Source organism: Anopheles coluzzii, chromosome 2 (assembly GCF_943734685.1).
Source record: "Anopheles coluzzii chromosome 2, AcolN3, whole genome shotgun sequence".
Lineage (NCBI taxonomy): Eukaryota > Metazoa > Arthropoda > Insecta > Diptera > Culicidae > Anopheles > Anopheles coluzzii.
Genome location: NC_064670.1, coordinates 116,575,820 through 116,603,184, shown reverse-complemented (window position 1 = coordinate 116,603,184; position 27,365 = coordinate 116,575,820). Strand labels below are relative to the sequence as shown.

General features: G+C 45.3%; 1 protein-coding gene across 4 annotated transcripts in view; it reads right to left on the bottom strand.

Annotated features, from left to right (window-relative positions):
* Positions 1 to 3,308: 3,308 nt before the first annotated feature.
* Positions 3,309 to 27,365, bottom strand: part of LOC120948751 (PTB domain-containing adapter protein ced-6) — a 28,493-nt gene continuing 4,436 nt past the window's right edge. For 2 of the 4 annotated variants that reach the window (XM_040365448.2, XM_049605943.1), the window contains exons 2-10: positions 8,195 to 8,496; positions 7,954 to 8,118; positions 7,575 to 7,858; positions 7,220 to 7,506; positions 7,054 to 7,157; positions 6,676 to 6,982; positions 6,281 to 6,405; positions 5,762 to 6,119; positions 3,309 to 4,947 (exon numbers count right to left, since the gene is read on the bottom strand). In XM_040365448.2, coding sequence (XP_040221382.2) covers positions 4,925 to 4,947; positions 5,762 to 6,119; positions 6,281 to 6,405; positions 6,676 to 6,982; positions 7,054 to 7,157; positions 7,220 to 7,506; positions 7,575 to 7,858; positions 7,954 to 8,118; positions 8,195 to 8,338 — 1,797 coding nt within the window. In that variant the 5' untranslated portion in view covers positions 8,339 to 8,496 and the 3' untranslated portion in view covers positions 3,309 to 4,924. Of the gene's footprint in view, positions 4,948 to 5,761; positions 6,120 to 6,280; positions 6,406 to 6,675; positions 6,983 to 7,053; positions 7,158 to 7,219; positions 7,507 to 7,574; positions 7,859 to 7,953; positions 8,119 to 8,194; positions 8,497 to 17,199; positions 17,263 to 27,365 lie in introns of those variants that run through there. The other 2 variants (XM_049605944.1, XM_040365449.2) reach the window with 2 other exon arrangements.

The following is a 27,365-nucleotide window of genomic DNA, read 5'->3' as shown; positions in this document are numbered from 1 at the left end:
ACGTAGCTAAAATATGTAAATGTAAAATATAAATTTGAATTGGTATACAAATAGATCAAAACTGTAAAAACGTTGCTCTGTAAAAGTTAAAGTTAAGCAACTATATAAAGAGTAAAAAGAAAAAAGAGAAAGTAATGAATGAAGCAAAACAAAACAGATAAAAAATAAATTTACAAATACAAATTGGTACACAAATAGAACAAAACTTTAAAAATGTTGTTCTGTAAAAGATAAAGTAAAGAAAATGCAATTATGTAAAGATTAAAAAAAGAAAAAGTAATGAATGAAACAAATCAAAATAGCAAAAAAGTAAATTTACAAATACAAAACACTTTATGATAAATGCTGTAAAATAAAGGAGAAAAACGTTCAAGTATGCAATGCTAAAGTAACGCACAAGTAAAAAAGATGATCCCGTGATGGATCAAACTCATAATCATTATCATCACCATCATCATAATCGTTCTCTATCACGTCCTTGATTATGCTCGGCATTACATGTTACTCAGAAGAGAGGAAAAAAACCGAAACAACCCAGACAAAACCAACAAAAAAGGGGGAAAACTCGAAGGAAACTCGAAGGACCGATCGGCGAATCTTGCCAGCGACGAACGTCGGTCGTTGGGCGCATCGGTGCACCGTGTCGCTGTGGCGGAAGCGGGGACCGTATGCGCGCGGTATGCTTCTCTAATTCATTTATCGTGTTATAATTTTTGAGAGGCGGAACCAACATGGAATGATATTCGCTATGCTTCGCGACGTGCCAAAGGGAGTGTAGATGATTAATATTTATTCCCTTTTCGCCATTGCCTTGGGCGGAGGCCAAACGGTTCGGGAGGGACGGGCGGGTACTGGGCTAACCGGGGTATGCTAAGTAGGAAAATCGGTGCTTAAAACTACGGGACATTTGACACAACGTTAAAAGCGGTTAGTTGTGGGTAAGTTTAGGTAAATTAAGTTTTTTTCGTTAAATAAAACGGTTCATTTCATATGGAAAGTACACTACTACTACTTATAAGTTGCTACATTTCGATGTAAAATAATAATTTCATGTTGTTTAGCAGTGAAAATTCCTTCTCATTTCCCACTGTGCAGCCAGAGCCACTGCCCTCTTTGCAAATCATCACCGAACAACACCATTTTATGGCACGATTTCGCTCGTTTCGGTTCGTTTCCGTACTCACAAATCACTTCACAAACAAATAGAAACCGAACAGCAAGCATCCTTCCCTGCTCGATGATTTGTTTTGCTGCCGTTGTTGAAATACTGTGTGTGTGTGTGAGTGAGTTCTCTTCTTCACTTGTCCATAATTTGCAGCTAGATCCTCTCCTACCATCCTCAGCAAATCTCCTTACCGCGCAAAACGTTTGCTCAAAACGATGAGTTTCGCATAATTATTGCCCGTCAGCCATGTACATCATCATCATCATCCTCATCGTCGTCGTCGTTGTGGCTGTTGTTGTTGTTGTTGTTGCCATCGTAAGCAAAAGTAGCAAACAGTTTTGCAACAGTACTACAAACCACAACAAAGAGGATAATGCTTCTCATCCCGCGGGTTTAGCGAGTGACATGATAAATCGAAAACCATCACCATACTCCACCATCCAGCGGAAGAGTTCCGGACGATTACGGTAGTGCGGCCGTAAAATGGTGCGCATTTCCGCCAACGGTGGTTGTTTTGCTAACTGCTGGCCGTGGGGATGGAGCTGTGTGATCGGTAGTGGAGGAAGTTTATGAATAATGTAGTGATGGTGTAAGTGGAAAAGGAAACGTTTTTCTAGTCACTGCGCTGGATCGATTTGGTTGCATTTGTTTAACAAGTTTATAGTCCGTTTAGTATAATATTTTATAGGATAGTTTAGTTAAATTTATGTATTCATCGTTCAAGAAACTAGATAGCATTGACACAACAAGGTGTTATTTGATTAATGTGGTTGACTAAAAGAAAAAAAAAGATCCAAGTAGTCGTTGAAAAGTTGTATAGCGATATCGACCTGATCACGAGGTCTTTAGTGATCATACAATTGATGCTTAAGGTCCTATTCCTATTTTGAGTGACTCTTTTTGTGACTTGAACTTCTTTTTACAACTTATTAGCACATAAAGTCTTCAATTTAAGACATTCGTGATACTGATACACTTGGAATGATAGCAGTTTGTGGCGGATTAATACGAGTGGAGTATATAAGCGATCACACGAATGGAGTTGTGATGGGAATAATTAAGTTTGGAATCGATTCCGGCTAGCTTCGCAGTTTGCTGGAATCGATTCCGGATATTAGGTCGGGAATCATTTTCCGGAATCGATTCCGGAATCGGCTCCGGAATCGGAATCGGGTCCGGAATCGGCACCGGCTCTGGAATTCTAATTGGTGATTCCGGATATTAGGTCGGGAATCATTTTCCGGAATCGATTCCGGAATCGGCTCCGGAATCGGAATCGGGTCCGGAATCGGCACCGGCTCTGGAATTCTAATTGGCTCGGTTCCGGAATCGAAATCGGCTTCGAAATCAGAATCGGCTTTGAAACGGAGTCGGTTTGAACATATTCATAAGAATAGGCGTTTGAGTCCAATGATGCTACGTATTTATAGCCGCAAAGAATCAAAATGTATTTGTAAACGACCCATTCTTATCGAGATTCCCGGACTGATTTCGCTTCTGAAACTTGGTATTTCAATTCAAGAACTGATTCTCTATCCGGAGCAAATTCCATTTCTGGAGTCAATCCTGATTCCGTTACCGAACCAAATTCCAAGTTCGAATCCGATTTCGGAGCCGATTCTGATTCCGGAGCTGATTCCGATCTCGGAGCCGACTCCAGAATTGGCTCTGGACACAACTTCAGAATCGGCTCCGGAATCGGCTTCGGAATCGGCTTCGGAAACGATTCCAGCATCGGAATCGGCTCCGAAATTGATTCCGAACATGAAGTCGGAATCGAGTAGGTCCGATTGCGAGCTTCCACCACTAGAATGAAGGCCTTCTGATGTGTCGAGCGACAAGTTTTCAAGGAACAAGGAATTCGAAACCAGAAAAGGATTGAGAATCAAAATAAATTGGGAGCGCTTGGTGGGTTCCTTGTCTCGGGGTTCTCGAGGCTTCGGGGCCGCTTAGTTTGCGTAGTGCTTCAACCGCACTTGGTTGGTTGCAAATTCGCTCTATTTTGCACAGTTTCATAGCTGGCGATGCTATATATGACGCACAATGTGAAGGACCAGATAAACTCTTTACACATTTAACATTTAATGCCACTGAAGGGGCAATACAATCTTTAAAAAATACCTATAAATAGAAAACAAATCGATCTGTTTCTGTTGATGGTTTATTCACTACATACACTGCTAACATAACTTTATATGTATATATTTATAATTCCATATGTATAGATTGATATGTTTTACTCAACTACGATAACAATGGCCCTAATGATTTCCTTTCGTATGCTTTTTGTTCGTGTACACAGTAGCTTAACCAGAAAACGATCTGTGCTAGAAGAGGGATTCGAGTAAAGTAAATGAGGGAGAGTAAAGAAACTCGCTAGAGTTTGGACATCGCGGGCAAAGGTTTCTGCGCTGCATACCTCGTACCTATCAAACTAGCACTACGTGTATTATTGCATACCGCTCTATAGCCTAAGTGTAATGGTTCGTATTATTTCTGTCACAGTACGTAATGGTGATCGTGATGGGATTTTTCGCTTTCGAGTTTGACAGAGTTAGAAGAAGAAAAAGAAAAAAAACAGGAAGATATATTACAATAATAACGAGAAAGAGTGTTAAGGGAGAAAGAAACACAGTCAACCAAATACAGTGAATGACAAAATGGCATTAAATTGATCACAATTCACAAAACAATTACTCCACAAAGCGAGTGCTTAAGCAACCAAATGTTGCAACAAAGCAAAAAGAAACGGTACACACGTAACAAATTTAACAAAACATATCCAAACAATCTCTCTCCTTCTGTCTCTTTCTCGCACACAAATTCACTAAGGAGTCAACAGTTCTTTAAGCGTTTTAAGTTAAAAGAAAGATGATTTTTACGTCTGTAAAACCCGTCGCTACCAACCTCCCATCACGACATATTCGTCGCTTCATACACCATCATAACTATTTGTTCTAATGCACCAATTGATTCACGTTTAATCGGGAAAGGTAGAGGGAGTTAGGAAACAGTAAGCAAAATGCGAACAACAAAACCGGACAAAGGGATTGGAATGTTCCGATAAGGATTATTTTACCACACATCCAATGGAAGCGATCGGCACGCCGACGCTGCGATTTGAAGCGTTTGCAGCGTTAGTGGTTTTAACGGATTAAAAGTAAATATAAATTAAACTATCTGTTTGTAGGTGTAGGATAAATCTGTTATTTTTTCTTCTCTTCCCTATTGCTAACATGCGCTCGTTGCACTGCGTAGAACGGTTTGATAATGGAATATAACAGTTTTACGATCACTTTTTAACGCTTCGGGGGAGATTCTGTTCTGGGAGATGATCGTTAATGGAATCTCTTCAATCACAACGGAAAAACAGAAAACAGTACAGTACAGAAGGAATAGATAATGTGTATGTGTGTTTCTGTGTATGACCTTACTTAAAGGAGTACCGTACAATTACTATAACAAATTACAATTCACTTTCCTCTTTGCTTGGCTTCGCGTTTGCAAAACAAAATGTTACATGCTTCTGCTTTACAACAAAACAAAAATTAAACAAAAAAGAAAAACCACGCAACGCGACTCATTGGACACTTTTTGGATCCGCCCAGAGCTCGGGACGATCAGTGCATTGCGTGTAGACGGTCGAATTTTGGGGCTGCTTTGCTTGACGAACGTACAGCACTCGCAGCGATCAGCTGGCCAGGGTATGCAGGACTTTACTTCTTTAGTGGATCGAACGTATCCAGCACATCGTCGGAGCTAAAGAAACCGTTCTTGGTCGTCTGTTGGTGGATGAGAAAGGAAAGCAGAAAGAACATGTTAGTTGGCTTGTAGTTGTACGCTTTTTGTAGGTTAAACTATATTGCTAACGATACACGCACACACGACATGTTTGATCGGAACATAAAACACTCGAGAAGACGGATGAACAGTGGACGTGGACAGTAGGACAACACTGTGACGATGAACAGCGATCGAGACAACTCAGCACAACAGCACAAACAATGATCATAAACAAAACTTTTGTGTTAGACAGACTGGTATTAGAAGGAGCCAACAGAAGCCAACTGATGTGAAAAGCTTCAACCCAACATGGACATTATCATTACTACGACACAGACGACGATCGAGAACAGTGTTAAGACATCCAGTGTTAAGACAACGATGCGCAGCGATCACCGCTTATTACCTTCATCTCGGGCTGCAGCAGCGCGGGCCCACCGGCCCGGCGCAAACGAGCGCCACCACTGTTAGCATCAACGACGCTACCGCCACCGATGGATTTGAGCGACCCGAGCGATGGTTTGTGGAGCGAACGGTCCTGCAGCAACGAGGACTGGCGCTTCACGTTGCGACTGTTGGCGCTTAAATCTCTCTTGAACTCGTTAAAAGCCGATAAAGCAAAATCTTCAAACAGTGCCTCGGAAGCGCCGGCCAGCTCGTGCGCCTGACCGGATGTGCATGCGATGACGGATGAATTGGGGTTAGTAGTACCGGTGCTGTCGGATGCAAGGGCCGCCGGGGCCGTCTTGTTAGCACTGTGCGTCACCTCGCACTCATCCGCCGCATCGAACGAGGCGGAGTGTGTGACCGTACCGGTGTTAGTGGTTAACCGTTCCTTGTCGCCCGTCGCGTTCTTGAACACGTCGTACGCGGCGGCCTTGTGCTGCACGGCCGCCAGCGGATTGCTGCGAATGGCCGCAGCGAAGGGATTCAATTTTGAGGCCAAATTAGCAGCGGTAGTTCCTGTGCTGCTGGTGGTGGTGGTGGTGGTGCTTCCCTGCAATGCGCTTGCACCATTGCACCCATCACCGTAGGCAAGGATCGAATCGAGATGGTAGGAATTTTTGCTCAAAACGTTCACCTCTTGCGAGAACGGACCGAAGCCTGATTGGGTGCTGGCCGAGCTGTTGGCAAAGGAGGAACTGTCCTCCAATGCTGCTGTCTGGGAGTCCTGTCCGGGGAGTTAGTAAAGGAACGTTAGCGAGTAGTTACGCTGGAATAGGGGGGAGAATTTTTGTACGTGTTTCTGTCGCAATGCAACTCGGCGGTACGTTCCGTAGCTTTTTCCTACAAAAAATGAAGGCAATCGGTGCGAAAGCACCCGACACTTACATCATTGCCCTGCGGATTGAATGGGGCCGATCCGAACAAGTCCTGATATGCGCTCGTACCATTGGTGGTTCCATTGGTCTGTGGTACCGTTCGCCGTGGTGCCGACTTTGCCGGTGGAGGAGCCACTACAAATAGAATACGATAATGTAAAAATCAAACTAAAATTCCACCTTTTTCAAGCTTAGTGGCGGGCCTGTCAGGAGCCCTGTAGATGGTTAGCAGATAGTTGGAAGAGTACTTCCGTGAGGGGCCACGTGGGCAATAGATGATGAGGCCCTGTGACCGAGAAACCCTTAGAACCTCACCATCCATGTACAGGAGGCCTCGACTCTTCGTACCGCTTAGGGCCTCCGACACTCTAAACCCGCCACTGCTCAACCTGTGATCACACTTACACATTGGAGGAGGGCTGTTCGGAGCACCGAAACCATTGGTGACGGCACCGTTACCGTTGGTGAAACCATTGTTGTGTCCATTGTTGGTGACGCTGCCAAAGAGCTGCTGGCCAAGGGTAGCACTGGTTGGCTTCGGCGGCTCGAAACCGAACAGATCGTTGCTGATCTTGTTGCCACCGCCCGTAGAGATGCTGGTGTCGGTGTCGGGCGCCCGAGGATCAAAGTCACTGTCCGAGTCGGAGTTGAGCAGCAATCCCTCCAGCTTGGTGCCGACCGATGGCTTGAACGCTTCCAGCGTGTTATTGATCTGGAGGAGAATTAACAAGGTTGTGGTTATGATTGTAATTATTGATGATCTTCATGCGATCGTCGTCTTACCTGATTCTGAATACCGTTTCTCGGAGGTACGATCGGTGCAAAGTGTTTTGGTGACGTTTCGATCAACAGCTGATCATCATTGTTCGGTAACGAGACATCAATTCCTAAAAAAACAGCAATTAACATTAAATTCTGCAACTCTGACTCGTGCTACTTCTAATCGTACCCAAGTCTGGCGTCTTGGTGCCATTCACATTGTGGTTATTGCTGTTAATGTTGTTATTATTGCTGGTGTAGTTATTATGGCCATCCACACCATTCTCTAGCGCCGGCACATCGCAAATATCCCGGATGCCCATCTTCAGCAGCAGCTTGTCCAGGTCCGATTTCGAGACCAGCTCGGACAGATCGCGCAGCCGTTGTCGGTAGGCGGCGATCGTGTGTTCCAGCTGCTTCTTCTGGGCCAGCAGTTTGACCGACTCGAGCGATTTGCCACTGTCGCTAACGTAGCGCCTGGGAATTTAGAAAGGTATTGAGTGAGTAAAAGGAGAATGTGTTTCATTGCAAGAATTTGCACTCACCTGTAGGCAAGATCGAATGCCTGCCCGATCGTCAGCGTAATGTCCGACGCTAGCTTGTTGGAGATGAACACGAAACACTCGTGCCGATCCTCGGTACCGTTGCTGGTGGTCGAGTTGTTGGAGCTGTTCGTATCATCGCCGGAAGAGGCGATAGAGGACGTCGGCGTTGCACCCGTGCCCGTTTTAGCGATGAAGCTGAAGAACTTCTTCACGCCCTTCTCGTCCGCACAGTAGGATATTTTGTGCAGCGGAAACTGGTGCATAATGGTCAGCGATCGCGGTTCCTGCAGGAATGATCAAGAAGCAGCAGTTTAATTTATCAGTTTAAGGGGGTGGGGTTTGCCGTTAAGATTTCATTCACTCCACTACCATCACCTACCTGTATTGCTACGCCGTCCACACTGATGGTGATTTCGACCTTTTTTGTCTTCACATTGCCACCGCCCTCGGCTTTCTTCATCTGCTGTGTGAACTGCAGCCTCCGGATGGCTTCCTTGACGACCTCGATGCCCTTCGGCTGCTCCACGGGAGTACTGCCGAGGTACTTCAAACAGAACAGAAAACAGTCAGTTGGAAGATAGTTGCAGCCTGGTGCAGCCACATAAAGGCGTTCCACTTACTTTGACTAGATAGGCGACGTGCCCGTTGACGAGCACGTCTGGCGCGTGCAACCAGTTGCGGCCGTTTTTTGTGTTCTTGGCATCGTTTCCATTTTGGTTGGAGTTGGAGTTCTGCTTGTTCCAGAACATCAGCGTAGAAGCCATGGTGGATTGGGGGCAGGGGGCAGGGGCACCGTTTGCGCGTTCGTTGCGGGTTTTGTTTCCTCCGGAGTGGAACCGACAGGCCGTGGACCTTCCCTGCTGCGCACTAGAAGCTAATACCCCAGAACAGGCCCGTTCACTGTCCGCCGCGACACTGATCTCTGCAATGAGGCACAAGCGTAAAGGGAAGTTAAACGGGACTGTGACTGCTGGTTCTGTTGTTGTTGTTATTGTTGTTGTTCCGTAATTAGCTACAGCATGATAAGCAATAACCACACAATGACGACACTTATGTATGCAAGATTGCGTGCGTATATCGGGACTTCGGGGAGGAAAGAACGCAGTACGCGTCGAGTGCTGCAACAAAGTGCCCTTAGCTTGGAACGTCATCCCCGCCACTGTGCTGTTCTGCTGGCTCTTCCAGCACAGCGCAGCGGAGGCTGTGACTTCGTTTCCTATTGCGATAAAAAAAAAACACCACACTATCGCAACTGGAAGCGCCAGTCGTCGCGACCGACTTGGGCGTTCAACGGCAATCGAACAGGACTCAAATTACAACCCATTACTTCGTAAACAACCGGGCCGCAGCAGCAGCATCACGATGCTGGTGCGTCATAGTGTTTTTAGTCTTCTCTAGTCCCTCTAACCCCTCCCCCCCCCCCCTCTCCGCTTGAGGCACCAACGATGGAGACCGATCGATCGTATTACCGCTCTGCCGGATGTCATCAATTGTTGCGGGTTCTGGTTTTTGTTCTCAAGGCTTTTTGTGCTGGCTTTTGCTTGTGCGGTGGTGAAGGGTGCGGTGTTTAACCATTCTGATCGCGGCCTGGAACGATAAGTTTTACATCCTCCCCGATGCGCGCATGTTAATGAGGCGTCCATACGGGGAGTTGGGAAAATCCACGTACCAATAGTGGGGCTGTTTCTTGTCGTTACTGTTGTGATAAGACACGTTGACTGTTGGTGCAGGCGTTAGAATTGCTTAGATGTATAAGAAAAAAGTGGTAATTGAAAGCGGCTAAGACCACGGAAATAAAGGGATGATAATTTGAAGTGATCTTCGCACACAAGACATCATAATTGCATGAAGATTGTGAAGATTCTACTCAGAGTAAAATTGTAGATTGAAGTAGGCAAGCTACTGAACCATTAAATGATCAAAACAAAGTCCACCAAGATCGCAACCTGCGTCAAGATCAATCGTTGATCATCTTGGATCGTACCGTGCACTGATCAAATGTACTTTGTATCTCCACGTTTTACAATGTACACAACTTTCAGCTGTCATTTCAACAAAGAACCATTCTACCTTTAACTAACACGCTCTATCACACTTTACTATGCAGCTCATTCGTTTGCTCAATAACTTCCTTTATGAGCACAGTGCCCTCGCGCTTACAAGCGGTCGCGGGAAGGCGTTTGTGTTTTTGTCTGCTTGTCTTGTCACAGTCTGTGGTGCAGAGCAGCACGCACGTCATCAATACTACGCACGTCTCCAGCAAAGTGCGCGATAAAAAAACAGTTATCTTTGAAAGGTAAAGATCTTCACCCTTGGGTAATAACGGCTAGAAAGGGTGACAACAGAAACCGACGAGGGTGTGCCTTGGTGGTAAGATCTTCCGCAGGTTATGTTATGTTTGATGCATGTGTTACTATGGATACTTATACTTATGGATCGCAAAAAGTCAGATAATAGCCGCAGCTTGGATTTGAATTACATGATTTATTTATTATTTTTATGACATGAAAATGATTAAACAGTTTTCAAAACAAAGGGTTATTACCACCATCGAAGAATAATGTAACAATCATCAACGAATAAAAATCCATTATGCCATACACCCAAAGAAATGCGTCCAATCGTCAGCGTTACTTCAACCCGCGGCGAATGGTCACGGTCATCAAATTAACTGTGGCCGAACGAAGACGAATGCCGCACGGTGTTGCAACAGCCCGCGAGTGCATTTGGCAAGCAGCAGCTGACTAACGAAACTCGAGCACTATATAGCGGTTACCTCAATTCCGGTGCATTTTCCACCCACCCGGGCACTCGTTTGGCATTGGATTTCACCTCTCGTTCAGAGATGGTGGCCAAAAAGACCGTACCAAAAAGGGGGGGAACCGAGTGGAATGCAGGTTATGACAGCAGTTTGTGGGCAAACTGTACAGCGCTACCGTTTCGGCTCAAGGTTACCGTGGGGGGGACCGAAACACCGATTGCAGTAATTATAAACCTCAAATTCAAACTCGGATAATAATAGGGGGAGGAAATATTTCATTTCGATTGGGTGAAGCGAGTTGGTTATGCTGAATCCGAGCCCAGCATCGTGGTTCAATTGTGTGGCGTCAAAGCAACACCTACAACGGATCTTGCAATATAAGATCATTCCACAAAAACACGGTTTTGTCTGACCAAACTCCGGTTCGATGCTCTTTCAAGCTGTACGGCCAGTGTGACTGTAACACTAATTTGCTAATTTGGTAGCCGAATTCAAGAGCACAGAGGTAGTGACACAGTGGCATAGTGTTGGGATCAATAAACCATTGGGTTTTAATTGGATTGGAGGTGTTACAAGTAGTAGTGATCGCATTTTTTGATCAAATATAGCAAACATATGTATGAAACTGACTGAAAGGTTAAACATTTGACATCTTTCTGTGAAAATTTGCAAACACCCAATAATATGACAATTAAATTGATCAAAAGGAGGCTAATAAGATCATCTTTAGGATCATATCCTTTACTGTGCTACCAAACAAAGGATCGCAAACACCTCTTCAACTCTCGATAAAGAAACTCATAGCACTAACATCACCCACCAAAAAAGTCTTTGCCTCGGAGACGATTTATTAGAAAGTGTTTCGTTTCGTAATCCCGGATGCGTTCCCGGAGGCGGCCATTCACGATCATCGATCGCTCGTTGTCAAATTGTCAAAATCAGGTACCAGGCGTATGCAAATCGTTGTACCAAATATTATGGCGGACACGAAACAAAAAAAAAGGTGGTATCGATCGAAAGCAACAGTGATGACGCGTTGTGCCTAACATTTGGCCGGCAAAGCAATTAATAATGTGCCACACGGGCGTATGCCTCCACACACAATCTGGTGGAGGAAAGGTAACTCTGTATGGCGCAGAAGCATCATCATCAACCCGACCCGAGCACGTACACAGCGGGAGCAGTTGCGTGAAACTGTCAAAGTGCGAAGGGACTGTACGCGGACGGCCTTTCGCCAGGTTCCGGTGGCTGAATAATGCGGTGTGTGTGTGTGTGAGTCCAATTTTCCAACAATCTTCACATTTATCCATTCGCTCCAATTGATTAAGCACGTACAAGGCATGGAGGGGGGACAGGGACACTGGGTCACATCTCTTGGGGCCGATTATTGTCGTTTAGTAAGCTGTACTGGTTACTTGGCAGTCAACCAACGCGGGCGCACCGACGCCGACCCCAAAAATGGACGACACCGTTGTGCGCCGTTTGTGGTCGTTTCGTGTTGTTTGCCAGAATTGGAGTGCACTTATGGAGAGTGCCATTATCGGGTTAGGTTTCTATTTATACAACCGCACGCGCAACAGCCCCGGGGAGAGAGACCAGGGGACAGGGTACGGGCGATGGATATTTCCGACCTAATGCAAGATCGTTAGGATATATGAGTGTCCTAAACGACAACGCTCTACCCCCGGTGTACTGCCGCTTGTTGCTTAATGATGATGTTTTGCTCCGTTCAGTTCCACCACGGACAGCTGAAGGATGTACTACTTATCTGGCAGGGTGAGTGGTGGTAATGGTGCAAACAAAACAAAATAAGCCAAGTCAACGCGTGACCACAGCCAAGTGTATGTCTGTCAGGGACCTGATTTTGTTTGTGGTCATAAAAATTATGCTCGATGATTGAAATGATCAGGTTCACTTCACAGCAGGCGGACCTTTGGCCTGCGTTGGTCGCGCTGTTCGCTGATGCCCTCTACACACACACTGCTGGCGGGTGTGTGGTGTGCTATAATCGCGTTAAACCATTTGAACTGATTTGAACATTTGATGCTCTCTCCTCCTCGTCGTCGTTGAAGATGGAACGAAGAAGAAGGTTGATTTGTTGATTGAGTTCTCAGTATCACCGTCTGGGCGCAGTGCCGACCCAGAGAAGAATGAAAGGTTGATAAGACGTGAATTGACCAAGAATCACTTCGTTGGCCAAGAGAGAGAAGAACAAAGAAGCAAAAAGAGTGCATCTTCGCTGCATGCCAATTAGATAGAGGGACGAATGCAATGAATATGTTTTCGGTAGAACTGACATGAGTCTGCAACGGTTGGTGTGGTTCATATCAACAGTCGCAAAGTGCTTGTAGTCGGTGTATGAATGAATTGCAGCAGTGAAATTTCAGGAAAAATACGACCTAAGTTCACCAGCCATCAAGATGAGTCGGTGTAGAAATAATGAAATAATCAGCACATAGAACAAAGTGTAATTGCACACTCGACTGCCAGATGGAATCGACGTTCGTGGTACACGATGCGGCTACCCAATGCGGCATCATCCGCAACCGTGTGAAGGTCAACTGCAAGCACCGTAATTAAATGTAGTCCTTCTGAAGTCAGAACGATTTTCTTAAGTGATTATCGCTTGCCCCGTCCAATTTGGTGCTCCACTCGTTTATTTTTTGCACTTGCAAGATGCAAGCCAAGGACACGGCGGAGCATCGCTTGCAGCATCATCAGCGCTTGAGCCGTGAGTAATTGTTTCAACCAGAAGCTTCAAGGATACAGAACGGTTCAGATTTGTGAAGAATGTAATAATAGATGAACATTTTGTATTGTTTTGTGTTTATCTTAAAGAATTCTTCTTATGATATTCTCTCTATCCAAGGCAACGCCCTCTGCCGGAATATTAACGTATTAGTAGCAAGGTAGTAGCTAGAGATGATCACATTAGTTTGACACATCTAGTAGCCTACGTCCAAGCTTTAATGATCTCCGTTTCCAATATCCAAACCAACGGTTGTTTGTGAATGAATGTTATTGAAACGACTGTGCGTCCCAAACCCAAAAAACCGGATTTCATTCGCCATCCATTTGGCAGCGTATACTAAGACGCTGCGAAAAAAAACACACACACCCCATTCCACCCAGCCGAAGACACCGAAGAGCGCGTCAACACACCAAAGACTGTCGATTGACCCCCGCGCGCGCAAGGAAAACCGGAAATTTCATAATTCGCTCCAATCACGCGGACTGCTCCCCACCAAACCCCAACCACTGGGATGGACACTGGCAGGCGCTTCTGGTAAGCACACGGAACAACCGCGAAGGCACACAACCGACAACCGTACAACGCTTCCTTCCGCTCCCACATAGGGGCCACCCTTGTTTGGAGCCCTTTGCACACTCTGCACGCTCGAATACTGGCAGTGTGTTCCACCACACTCGGTGGCAGTGTTTGTGTCTGTGGAACGCGTGCTGTAGGGCAAACCGCAACGACTCGACTTTAGGGTTCCTCATCACTTTCTCCTTTGGCGGGGTGCGTTTGTTTGGCTCGTCTTTGCTATTACCTTCCACGGCGAGGGCCCTGCAAGCGCACCAACGAGACCCACGGCACAAACAGACGGTGGCGGCGTACGGTGTGATTACACGCCGCAATAACCTACCACATGCGCCACAGCTTAATGCCCTCCCTCGGCTAGCAACATTCACACAGTGGGTGTTTTAGTCGGACGGTACATGAATGCATAGGTTGTGGTTGCTTATTTCGCTGGCCGATGCCATCGGAGGGCGCTTTGCCTCGCGTTTCCCTTTCGATGGCACACAGCAACACAACAATTCAACTGGAGATGGTGATTGGACAGGGGGGAGAGGGTTTATGCCGCAGAAGAGCACAGCAAAGGGCAATAGTTTATCATTTGTTTGATGTAGTATAAGTTATAATTTCAATTGAAACAATCGCTATATCTGTCGATCAATTGGCGAGTAAAATAATAGCAAAAGGAAGCAAACAACGCTAACACTCCTCAGAGTTTGCAGCAGCAAACTCCGAAGCATCATAACCTTCTCTCTACCGTAATCCCGCGAATGTCGATGCCCTGGTCTACCAGGGGGGGGGGGGGGTAGCCATTTGGACCGGTTGCGGTTCCAACAGCGGCGGGAAAAACTTGTCCAGAAAATAACGCCCATCCACCACGCGTTTGACTGACGTGAGAGTGATAAGCTGTGCTACTGCGCCTGAAACTGCTACGCGATACAGACCCCGACTGCGGCTTCCTGCTTTGCTTTGGCCGGCGCAAACGGTGGTAGATGCCACTCTCCACCTTTCCAACGGCGCTCCACCATCATCAGCCGGAGAGTGAGGGTGATGCGATTTCTTGCTGCATGCTTGGCATGCAAGACCCATGATAGCAGTCCAATAGCGGTGCATTGGGATGGGGTAGTAATAATCACATTAGCAATAAGGGTAACACTCGGCCGTGTTTTGCTTGGGACGAATAAACTAGTTCTCCCGCAACGCCACCAGGGCCGCATGCAATGCAAGATCGGCTGTGGCATGGTTTTTACTTCCTGCTTCCCTGCAGGGTAGCATGCCGGGGTGCCATTTCGAGCCCGCTGTGCTGTAAGACCCAGGCCCAAACAGTTGGTGGAGTGATTTAATAGATAGAAAAATGTAGAAGATGTTTTTCATTACATCTTTCCTTCGCAATGTGTCACAAAGATCACTCTTCTCTAATGCTCTTCCATCATGGACGACGATGAGTTAGGGGAAAAGAAACCGCAAATAGGAAGCAATCGTGACATCATCCCGCTGTGCCAAATTCACCTTGGTTTCAGCTCTGATCGCACAGCACCGATTAGCTGCGGCTGAAGATGATCGGCAGCAAGAAGCAAGCCATTGACATTGTTCCGGTACAGTGAAGTCGATCTAACCTACAAAAGGGGTGAAACCTAAATTGACATCTTCACAGTGCAACCGGGTCAGTAGGAGGCGGTTTTTGGAGTAGCAAAACGAATCCGAGAAAGTAGCTGAGTAGAAGGAAAAGCAGATGACAGCAATCCCAAATGAAACGTGATCGTGACCTGCAGATAATCTCACAACCTACTGGGAAGGGAGCGTGTTGAATTGGTGGAATAGATCGTTAGTTGCAGCTCTTATTTTGATAGTTCGTTGGGAACTAGGCAAACAGTTTTGATGTTGAATAAAGAAGATAAAATAAAGCACCATTCATGCATTTGAATTTCCTTAACAAAATTGTACAAGTTTGTACAGCGTGATGCACCACACTGCTTCAACACAATCAGCAAGCCGCCACAAAAACACCACACAATAAAATGATGCCCTTGAATGTACGTGACAGCGCGAGAATCGAACGGTTCGATAATCGTTCGTGTGATTTATTGTAAATTCATCACCGATCGTTGCATGTGGTGGAATTGATTTTTAATTAACTGTAAAGGTCGCAACGGGTTTCTCTGTATAACAAAAAACAAACAAACGATTGTTTGCTTCCGTCACAACGATCACAATGGCAACAATGAGCTTGGAGCTGCAACTTTAGCGGGGGGAAGAGGCTTGCCAATACACATGTTGCACGAATAATAAACATAAAATCTGGGGTTTGTTACTAGGGCAGTTTACATAGAGTCACGCTTAAGTTTAAGGGAAAATCGTGCAAAAAAAAGGTTAATTTGGATAAGCACAGGGCAAAATTATTTGCTTGAAACAGGCTATTTAGTGTTTCATTATGTGATGTTATGCCTTGAATGAGCCTCACTTTGCTTGCTGTGGTCTGCTACAATATTAATGGCAGTTAACTCGTTTTTAGAGGGGTTTAAATAGGTAATGGAAGTTATTAAAAGGAAATAAACTAACAACCTCCCATAATCCTATAAGATCATGCACATACAGAAGAAAACCCTAAGCATTCAAACGATCGTGCACAATCGATCCCGTGTTTTAAAAATAGCACCGAAACAAATCAACTACACTGTACCTAAACCTTCATTTTTCCCCTTTACCGGAAGACCCACTAGTGTACGTTGATCACGTACCAACGGATCGTCGTTTTGTGGCAGTGTCTGTTGTGCATTTTTATCTTCAACATGCACAGGTGCACAAACAAAACCCCCCTGTAGCTGCACTGTTGCATAATTGGCAACAAGTAACACAGAAGCAGAGCAGCGCAGTGTTTAGAAATTGGCCAGAAAACAAAGACCTAATTAGAGCGTTGTTGTTGTTCACGGGCCTGTATACAATGGAGGGCCCCCTGCAGTGATGCATCATTTCTTGGTCCGATCGGTGGGTTTAACAAAAAAAAATCCGATCGAATAAACTAAAACCGATGTGAAATGAATAATGAATGATTCATCTTACCACCGCTCCCCAAGACAGCGAGAGAGAGAGAGACTGTCCAAATCGTATCGTAACGGTGCCAAAACACGTCCATCAAACCAACCGTGTCCAGCCACTACCGGTGGTTGATTAAAGCAGATGTGCATCAAGCGATAAAGGGAGAGATACACTTTTGGACTGCACTTTGGTAGTGGTGAATGGTGCTTGATTGCAGCGAGATGGTGCAATGCGCAACGAGAACGTTTTGCTCGCAAAAGCCCGGAATGCGACTAATCCGTCTGGAGCTCGCTCGATAAAATGTAATTGCTGAAGATTTCATTCAGAAAACAACAAAGAAGGCGTAGCGAGGAGGCGATAGAAATTGTGCAAAGTACGCGAAATGCACGCAAGATGCAAGTAAAATGCAACGGGAATGGCAATGCCGTTAGCGAGTCAATTCGAGATTTCATTGCGAGTTTAATGAAGTGATTATTGTTGCTTAAAAAAACATTTTAAATAGCTTTATTTTATTCCATAGCTCGACATACCGTAAATGCTTTCTCCTTAATTGAAAAGGTTTTATTGTAAATTTAAGAGCTTTTCCATCTTACCTAAAAAAAGAAAAAAAAACAAATTAAAATACTGAATCTTAAATAAATAAAAATGTTTTAATTCCAAAGTATAAGATAATTAGTTTGCGTTCGCGTAACGCTCATGAAATTTTCCGCTAAGGCTAGGCTACGAGCTGCGGGCCAAACGAGCTGCGACACCGAGAGGGCCCCAAAAACCTTCGACTTCGAGCCGCCTCTTCAAGGTGTTCATCCTCATTACGTAGTAATGATGGCGTTTTAGTTTGGGCTTTTCTAGACCACCGACCTCGTACCGTGTTTGGAACCCAAAACCGGGCCAGCAACGCGTTCGCTTGCCTCCTCTTCCCCCCTCGGGTAAGAGACAATGCCATCGGTACGCGTTGATCGGTGACACGGTGGCCGTTGCCGTTTTCAAGGTGTTTCTTTTCATTATCAAAATTTAATCAATGTAGCATTATTTCTGCATCCTCCATAAATACATAAAGTGTGTTTCAAAAACACGGACCAAAGCTACGCTTTAGCAACACTGCATTGCGACACGTCCGATAGGAAACCCGAAGCATACATTAGCATGCAACTGGTGACACATTTGTTTTAGCTACAGCTTTACGGTGGAATTTCACATCATGTTCGTGCTGCTTGATGTGTGTTAGGTGTCTATCACGTCACAATGCGTCTTGCGCCTCAAAAGCTAGCCTTACTGCGCCTTAGGGCCCTAACGGATAAAAACCTTTCGCACGAAGCATCCCCCGCCCGCACTGCTCTTCTCAGTCAGACACTCTTCCATGTTGCCTGTTTTAAGGTCACGCTAAGCCCGCACACAAAAACCTTATCTTGTTGGCGTCTGAAGCAACGACGTTTGTCTACCACCCCATCGACACTGTCACAAATGGCAGGGTATATGGGTGGCTTATCCTTGCATCTTTGCAGCAGGAGAGTAGTCAAATTATGCAAGATAAGGCGCGCAACCCGAAGACATCGCACGTAAACCATACCTCAACTGCGTGTTGTGAACCTAAGGGTCTAACCCTAGCAGACGGACGAATCAGGCACGAAGCATTCGTTTTGCTTCCATCCTATGAAACATTCACACCTGCTGCCAGGGGTCGTCACATGCAAAGTTTGTTGCACCCAAGCACCAACAGTGTGGGTGGATGGAGATCCACAAATGTATACGCTACACCGCAAAAAAAAGAGAAGCTTTTGCTAATTGGCCGCTATTGACTTGTTTCCTTCACAGAACGACGTAGCAACGACACTGCACAATTCACTCTTTAAAACACACTCTCACATACTCGGCCACATATGTGCAAGCGCCTACTGAGTGGACCAATTGGACGGTAATGTTGGTATGGAAATTGGGTTGGCCTATTGTTAGACAGTTTCCACACGGTCACACAGCCACCCATTACCACCTACTAATAAAGTGGAGGTGGGTGGGTGGATGGCTGGTTGGCTAGGCAGCGTCCATACTCCCAAGACTGTGGCGGTTAGTTTATTACCCGCCGATTACTTCATTCTCGTGTGGATGTTTGGTGAAAAAACGGGCAGGTAATGGGCATCCGGGCACATCATACCCGGTGGGTGATCATTATTATTATTATTTCACACCGTTGCTGCCATTCTGCATAGATCACCGGGAGGGGGGGGGGATAAGAGGGTGCAGCGGGGAGGTCAACAGTGGGTCATTGGCCCCCGTGTGCGACGGTGTGAAAATGCATTCTATTATCGTGTAGGCGAAAATGGCAAAATGTGGAGCTTTGAACGATCGGGGATGGTGGTGCAAGAATGGTTCGCATCTCGTGTGTGCTTTTTTTTTAGTTTATTTTGTGCAAAGAATGCACCACTGGTAGGGCACAGTGTTTGGTGTGAATTGGTTTGAGTCTGTGCGTGGCGTGGTAATTTGCATGGCAATTTAATTGAAAATTGACGAGTTTTTTAAAGTATTTTCTATTGTCACAAAAAAAGTCTCATTAATCGTATTAAAATGACTTTTTGCACCAACAAAAATTTAGTATCGTTCATATGCATCACAATTGACTGTAAGGTGCAGCTGACGCACAGATTCAAATCCCAATCAATTAATAAATAAAGTTACAATTTACATACAACTTACCAACAACTACACAACCAAGCGTACGGCAGCGCAACAAATTGCACTTCGTCAAGAGCGGCTGCAGTTAGATGGCAGCAAAAAAAGAGCGGAAATATAAACAACAAAACAAACAAACACAAGCCGCCTGCAGCACCGAAACCAAAACACCATTGCGCTGCACTGTGTCGAAGCGAAGCGACTGAAAGGCAGTTTCGTAATCCTGCATGCATCATCATCAACATCAAGGCACAGGTGATTGGCGTGATGGCTGCTGGGTGCTGCTATTGTTTGCCAATAAACAAATAACAAATTCGAAACTGTCCCGCCGACTTCCGCCGGGGCCCTAGGTACCATAAATTCCCTTTTCTCGTTATCGCGGAAATCAATCTTGGTTGCTCGAGGGCTCGCTATCTCTCTCTCTTCCTCGGCATACGATCGCACTCGAGCGCTGGTGGTGTGTCGTCAGGTGCACGCGCCTGCATATGCTTCAAACGGATCGGGACGATCAAAACGGTCGAGGCAAGATTACGACGGATGATGCAAATATTTACATTCCATCCCTCGCTCGGACAGAACGGGAACGAGGAAGGACGTATTTATTTTTATCACGGAGCTTCCTCCGTTCCTTTCCAGCCAGCCGCCATTCAGCCGAAAGGACAAACGGAGGGCAAAAGTTTGCTCAGTGTATTTTTCTCTCTCTTTTTCCCTCTACATCTCCATTCACACGCTCGCAAGTGAGGGTGGATGATGAAGGATTTAGAAGTTTTAATAGAGAGAAGAAAAAAAAACCTGTTCTACAACAATCGCTAGCTAAGACGGGATTCTTCTTTCCTGCCGTAATCCATCGTTAGACCGCACGAGCGGGGTTTTACCGTCCCAGACACAGTGCTAGAGCTTGCTTTAGAGCTTGCTAGAGTGCCAACGTTGCGACGCAGTTTTGTAAAGGGATAAGGCGAAGTGAGCTTACCACTTCCTTGCTTCGATTGTGCGAAGACGGTTGAGCTTTTGACCTTGGCTAGCGTCCTAAAATATTGTCTGCTGGCGATGAATACAGTGCGTCATATGGTCATAAATGTATGTTGCGTTCGTGTGTGTTACCGTTTGGCAAAGAGATTGTTAAACTATACAAAATACAAAAAGGGTAATAAAAATAGAATAAAATCATCCAAAAGGTAAAAAAACATAAGAAAGCATATAACAGAAAGGCAGATAGTTTGAAAACAGAAAATGGTAAAACAATAACAGAAACAACTGTAAAATTAACTAAAAGTTAATAAAACACCACAACGAATGATGAAAATAACAAAATAAACAAAAGTTAGCTAAAATCTATGTAAAACATGTGAAATAAAATGCTAATGAAGCAACTCAAGTAATAAAACAAAACAATAATAAAAGCTTGAAAATGTTCAACAAAGCAATATCCGCATCGCCATCATCAAAAGACGCCAAAGGTTCAGCTGTTTGCACGACAAGACGCAACCACCACAACAACACACATACACACACAGCCCCCGACAGCAAACATCAACGAAAACAAACAGCTAGATTAAAGTTAGAGACTCTCATAAAAATAAACGGCCTCACTCTCCTGCCTCACAGGAGCCGCACAAGAAGGCAAATGCTCCGTGTTTGTGTGTGTGTGTGCGTTGGAACCGGTTTTTCAGTTTTTATTTTGGACCTTACCCAACCGCAACCGGGAGGGCTGGAGAGGTTTGTTGCGTATGTTTGATGCCTTCCGCTCTTCAAACGGTGTATGGAAATATGCTGGAAGCGGCGTTTCGGGCACGCATTTTCAAACTCACAACGTGACGCCGTTTGCCGCTTACCGGGCCAGGTCAGTCCAGGTCCGGTCAGGTGAGTGCACTGCCGTACGACACTACCGATGTGGATTCGATGGTTTGAAGGACAAATTTGGCACTCGAGTGGTTTTAACGGCGATATCACATCATCACATCACAACCGCAACCGAATAAGGTACACGGTGTGTGTTTGCATTTCATGGTGATCATCCCATGGTATGACCCTCGGCTGATCTTCACAAGCGTGTTGATGTTTGCTGCTTGTTGTGAGACATTGCTGGCGTTCTAAGAAAATGAAACCCGCTTCGTTGGAGCTGCAGTTGCATTCCACCACAAACGTTCGGTGTAAGCGAATGCATGTATTGCACACACTCACACACCGACGACGACGACGACGTTGATGATACCGTTCGCATTCCGGGGCGAAAGGATCATGGTTAAAGAATTTCGCCACCCATCAAACCTTCTATCTCTCTTTCTCTCTCCCATGCAGTGTCGTTTAACAGCTTCATTCATCTTTAACTAATTTATGCAAATGATCGTTTCCGACCGACCGTCCGCACGTCTGCTGCAACGCATCTACCCCGACCGATGCATCACTTATCTGCGATCTTCGATCATTGATATGCACGCGGCGATGCACGGCGAGACGTTCGCTGAGCTGAGACGTGCAGCAAGATGCGCACAAGATTAGCTGCTCGAATGGAATGCGGTGAGCGCTTGTAGTTGTGTTTGTGTCTGTGTTGAGGGAGAACCGTTTTCATTAGCACAACCTGGTGTTAGTTAAAAAGGCTATTAAGCTGTTCTAGTTAATCACTGTTTCTCAATTGGAAAACAAGCTTCGCTGAATGAGAATTAATGGTATCTAAACTACTAAAGACCTACTACTACCGGTCTCGTAGTACAGTCGTCAACTCGCACGACTTAACAACATGCCCGTCATGGGTTCAATTCCCAAATAGACCGCGCCGCCATACGTAGGACTGACTATCCTGCTATGGGGGGGAATCAATTAGTCACAGAAAGCCAAGCCCACAAGTGGGTACAGGCAGGCCTTGACCGACATCGGTTGTTGAGCCAAAGAAGAAGAAGAAGAAACTACTAAAGAAAAGAGTTTCATATAGATTGTGGACATAGAACATAGAAAAAGCGATGAAAACGATCGAAATAAAAATGGTCCTTCGAACCGGATTTCTTTACTTTTAGCTCTCACAAGAGCACAACGACAACTGGTAGAGATAAAATGTTTTTAATGTTAATTTTTGTAAAAAAAAAGGTAAAATTCTTGTAAAATACGTGCAAAACTTGATACTCACACATAACTATTAAAAAAACCCTATCCATTAACGATCATCATCACGAATGAGAGGAATGTGAAGAATTTTCAGCGTTAGCAGCGCAAGCTTTGGAAATAATGCCCCCGTTTGCGTGCCAAATCGTCGATTAATTCAAAAAACACCTTCTTTTTTACGGTGTGCGTTGTGTAATTTGTTCCGCATCATTCTAATGGCGTATTCGTGTGCTTAACTTTTCCCCGCTTCCTGGCCTGCCCAGCTTGCATCAAACCAGCTGATGTTAAGGCTTCATCAATGCATCCGCTCAAACGCACGCACACACGGGGATTATTTTATGTGTATTTGTGTGCGTTTGTGCCTGTATGTTGGTGTTGTGTTTTCACCGTTACACAAAAGCCAAAAGCTTCAGCCACCCCTTACCCAACGCTGTGTGCGTGTGTGCGGCTGTGCTAAAGCTTTCAGAACCATGTCCAAGCCGGTTCTAATTAAGATCGCTTGCCTTCCACACCCCGTTGCTCTCCGGTGTGCTGGGGCTGGGGTACTGTTAGGAACGTTCCCAGCCTCTCCGGCATGCACCGAGCGGGTGAGGTTTATTTGTATAGTTTCTGCTGAATTTGCACAGAACTCGAAACCGTTCTCGGCTCGACTGTTTGGTGTCGTTTGGTGGTAGGGTGACACCAGCTTTGCTCGCACAAAGAGACACCTCCAGTGCGGCTGTGGGGGTTGGGTTTTGCCTATTTGCCTTGCATGTTTAATATTCCCATGAGCTGTAGGGCTGTACCGAATCCGAACCGCTTGTTTGTCATCTCGCGTTTTCAATGGTGCGTCGCGTTTGTGTAAAGAATGCGATTTTCAGCGACCGGTTTGGAAGGAGGGACTTCTCCTCAAACACACATAACCAACACACACACACACATACAATATGTGACGCGGTTCCGTTCGCGAGTATAATATTGATGAAGCAAACAAAGGCACGAACGGAGTTATTTTAAAGCAAAAGCTTCAGAGTCAAAGAAAAAAGCTCAGTATACTGTTCGCTAATGCCCGCACACTAAACACAAACAGTTATGCAACGAGCTGATTGGATCTCGCGTGCAGATCTTTATGCTCGCCGTTATCGCTATAATCTGGTGAAGGATGCTGATTTTTTTAGTTTATTCAAACATTGTGTGCTCCACCACCACAACGAAACGGAACGAAAACCGAAAAGCGGATGCGAAAAATGTAAATGAGAGGCTTTTTTTCGGTGGAAAAAAAGGATTGCATAAAACAATAAATTTCGGCACTTCGTTAAGCGATTTAGTATGCTCGATTTAGTTTACTGTTACATTATACAATATTAATAAAACACCAATAAACCCCCCCCCCCATGTCTCGTGTGCCCGTTTGTATGGTCAGAACCGTTCCGAACCGATAGTCGATCACGATCAAGCAGGCCAGTTTTGTGTGTAGGGTACCAATCGTACACAACTCACCATGTTCCGTGACTCACACAACACCAAAGGACACCTTCTCTGCCCTTCCCGTGATCGGTTAGAACGTTCGGCATGCGAAATTCGAAATGCTGAAGCTCATTGTCAGCTGACCAGAACAAACCCTCCCCTGCACGAGCGAAACAAGCCCCCTACACACAGCGAGGAATGGTGACGCCGCTCGATCATGGCCAATGCGATGCGAAAATGCTGCAAAAACCACACACAAACACACACACACCTTCACCTTCCGTTCGATTGATCGCACGTTGTGTACAGGGGAGCGTGGTGGCACGGTTGGCTAGATCGGCGGCCATGACCAAAAGGAACACACAATTGCCCGTACAGGGTAGCAAACAAACAATTCAGCGTTGACATGCGGGAGTGGGAAGGTTGGGGAGGAGGGATGCGAAGGAGTAGTCAGTAGTAGACAGCAAACACGGCACGATTCTGGGTGAAATACGACCCGAGGAGAGCTACCTGTGGATTGATTCCAGCCAGTTTATTTATGTTCTGCTGTGTGAGTAGAGGACTGTGTATGTTTTTTTCTGTTTTTTTTTTTGTAGATTAAGTGTTAGTAGCATTTAACTTTTTTTTGTCTAAAAAGTGTTCAAGATTTTCCATTTCATACGACGATCATGATCATTGTTGGTGGTGATCTTCATATTACATGGAACTGCTAAAAACTTGAATTTAAGTGTCCTAAAGATAGATATCACATGATTCTCCCAACTCTTTCCCAGTTGGCAAACTGCCTGAAGATCATATGCCAAGTTACCAGATAAATACAACGCAGTTAAGATCAATCTAGTGATCTCCAAAAAAAATGAAATAACTTCATTTATTGAAGTAATTTGAATATCTAGAAGTGGAATGAATATCTTATTTTTTACCAAAACTGACACCTCAACTCAACTGCTTCATTGTCCAACTCGTGAAGTTCCCCAAACACACCGCATTTGCTTGTTTGCTGACGTAGTTTCTTCGGTGGTCCTTCTTGAAAGGCACCACCACCACTTGTGTAGCCGGCCCAGAGCTCTGTGTACGTCACTTGTGCCGAAAACGTAACCCTGTAGTCTGTGAGCTGTGGGAACCAGATGCTGGGAGATGCAATGTTGTTTTGTGTTGAAGCCGGGCCGTGCCAAGAAACAACACATGAAAGCGATTTGTGGCACCCTAGACTTGAAAGGCATGGACATGAAAGGCATTATTTTGGTTGTTGTACGAATACATTTGATAGCAAAAAATTACCCTTTTTTAGCAAGACATACTTTTAGTGCCGGCATGAAAGAGGCATGTTTGTGTGTTGGAGCATAGTTTTTTTTTTGTCTCGAGTGAACTATGGGTTAGTACTGGAAGCTGCAATTTTCGGTCACGTCAGCGCATTTGCTTGAAAGGGGGTAATTCTGGGGAGGTTATGTTTTTGTTGTTGGTTGGGATAATAGCAAGGTGATGTTGAAGTTTTGAGTTTAGAACACCGATAACAATGGTGATGTGGCTTAAGATTTTAAGCATGATTTGTCGTTTTTAGCATTCATTGAGAGTGGCTGATGTCCAAGCGATACTCCAGTGTGTTTCAATATACCAATGCAACCAAATTATTATCCAATACTCCATTAGTTGCGACTAACTCTAAAGGCTCTCTAGCTCGAATTCCACCTTCTTTTATTTGGTCTTCAATGTTCAAAAGCCTCCAAAAACGTCCTCCGCCGTCCCCCAAATCCATCTCCCCACGCCAGCGCTCTTCTTGCTGCCTCTTTTGCTTACCGTTTTCCCACCCAGCTCAGAAACAAAAACCCATCGCTTTTCCGCACCGCTGCACTTTGCAATCAATCAATCAATGGCGAGACGGCGAATTGATTAACGATCATCATCATCATCATCAACGGCCAGCAGGTCGGCAAGTCATTTAGATTTACAATCGGCAAACTACTATCATTACGTGTGTCGATCCGTTTTGACTAGGCGAGCGTGGAGGTGGAGTAGACGAACGGTGTGGCTTTGTTTCGTTTGCAGAGTTCATTCCAGCTGTTGGGGGTTAGTCTGTTAGGGTATTGTCCGTCTTAGTACGATTGTTAGGAGGCTTTACGAAATTGCAGTCAAAATGATTAAGCGCCAGAGTCGGGTAGGTTTTGGTGGTTGTTGTGAAGGAGAATTCTTGCTTTCACAGTTGAATGTGGAAAGACTTTTGTATTCAACAAAATATCTCTAACAGAATGCCTCAAAAAATAGCCCAATGGCATACCCGGAGTAAGAGAGAGAGCCTCGGGTAAGATGATGTTCAACGCATTAGTAGCTTCGTTAGTTAATCAGTTGCGCAACTCGAGCACTTTAAGGCAACCGATCGCTGGGTTTGGATTATCAAAAAAAGGAGAGAGACAGTACAGTAACAAGTGCAATCACAGCTGTGATTATAAAACGATCAGAAGAGAGTACAGCAGCAAACAACACAAACAACGAAAAAAAGTCATTCCATCTATGCACATATGGAGCAAGCGGCAGCATAGGCAGCAAGGCAGCTCCCTATCAGCGGGTTACGCTGGCAATACGCAACGCAAATGGAATGTTTGTGGCTGTGGCTTAAATCAGCTGACTCAAGCAGAGAAAATTCAATACACGTGCTCGTTTGAATGTTGATAGAATAAAAATGGTTCCTAGAAGAGTGTTTTATATCGGTTTGTGAATTACTGTGTCTTGTTTTTTGGGACATAAATGTCAAGCAGCAGTTCAGTTCATTAGTAAAATGCAAATAACCTTTCTCTCCGTTAGAGCACCACACAGGCAACCTTTGCTGGAAAGATGATGGAACAGTTCACAACACACACGCACGTACACGAAAAAACAGCAAACGCCCCCAGCCAATCTTTCGCGTGGTGATAGTTTTAACAGCTAACAAAACCCACCACCACATCACACGTATATGGGAAGGTTTATCTCCCTGCTTTCACTTCTTCTATTCCCGGACTCGATGCGGCGGGGGACGACTTTGTTTTATTGTTCACAGAGGGACGCTATAGCAATCAAAGTTTTACGGCACAGTGTTCACATACGTTTGCAGCGTGCGGTTCGTGCAGGAGGAACAACAGCGAGAAGCTGACGGCATTCAACATGATCTTGCACACGATCACTTAGCTTAAGACGTGGTACTAGACGTGGTGCTTACACATATCGCACCAGGTTGGTGCCTATTCGACCGACGACTAGCTAGACGATATGCGGTGAAGTCTCTTTGTTCCCTGATTGCAGCCCGTAAAGGCGGTGTGGTTTATCGCAAATGGGAAACGAACAGTTGATGGTTCACGTGGAGGCGTAGTAAGAGAGAAAAAAAATGCAATTGTTCACTCTTTACATACGTGCTGTGCATCCACCTACTTGGCTGCTGTATATCATTAAGCGTTAGCCTGCAAGCGTAACAAAGAAAGGGAGCCTCAAAGTAGAATGATTCGAATGACAATCAATC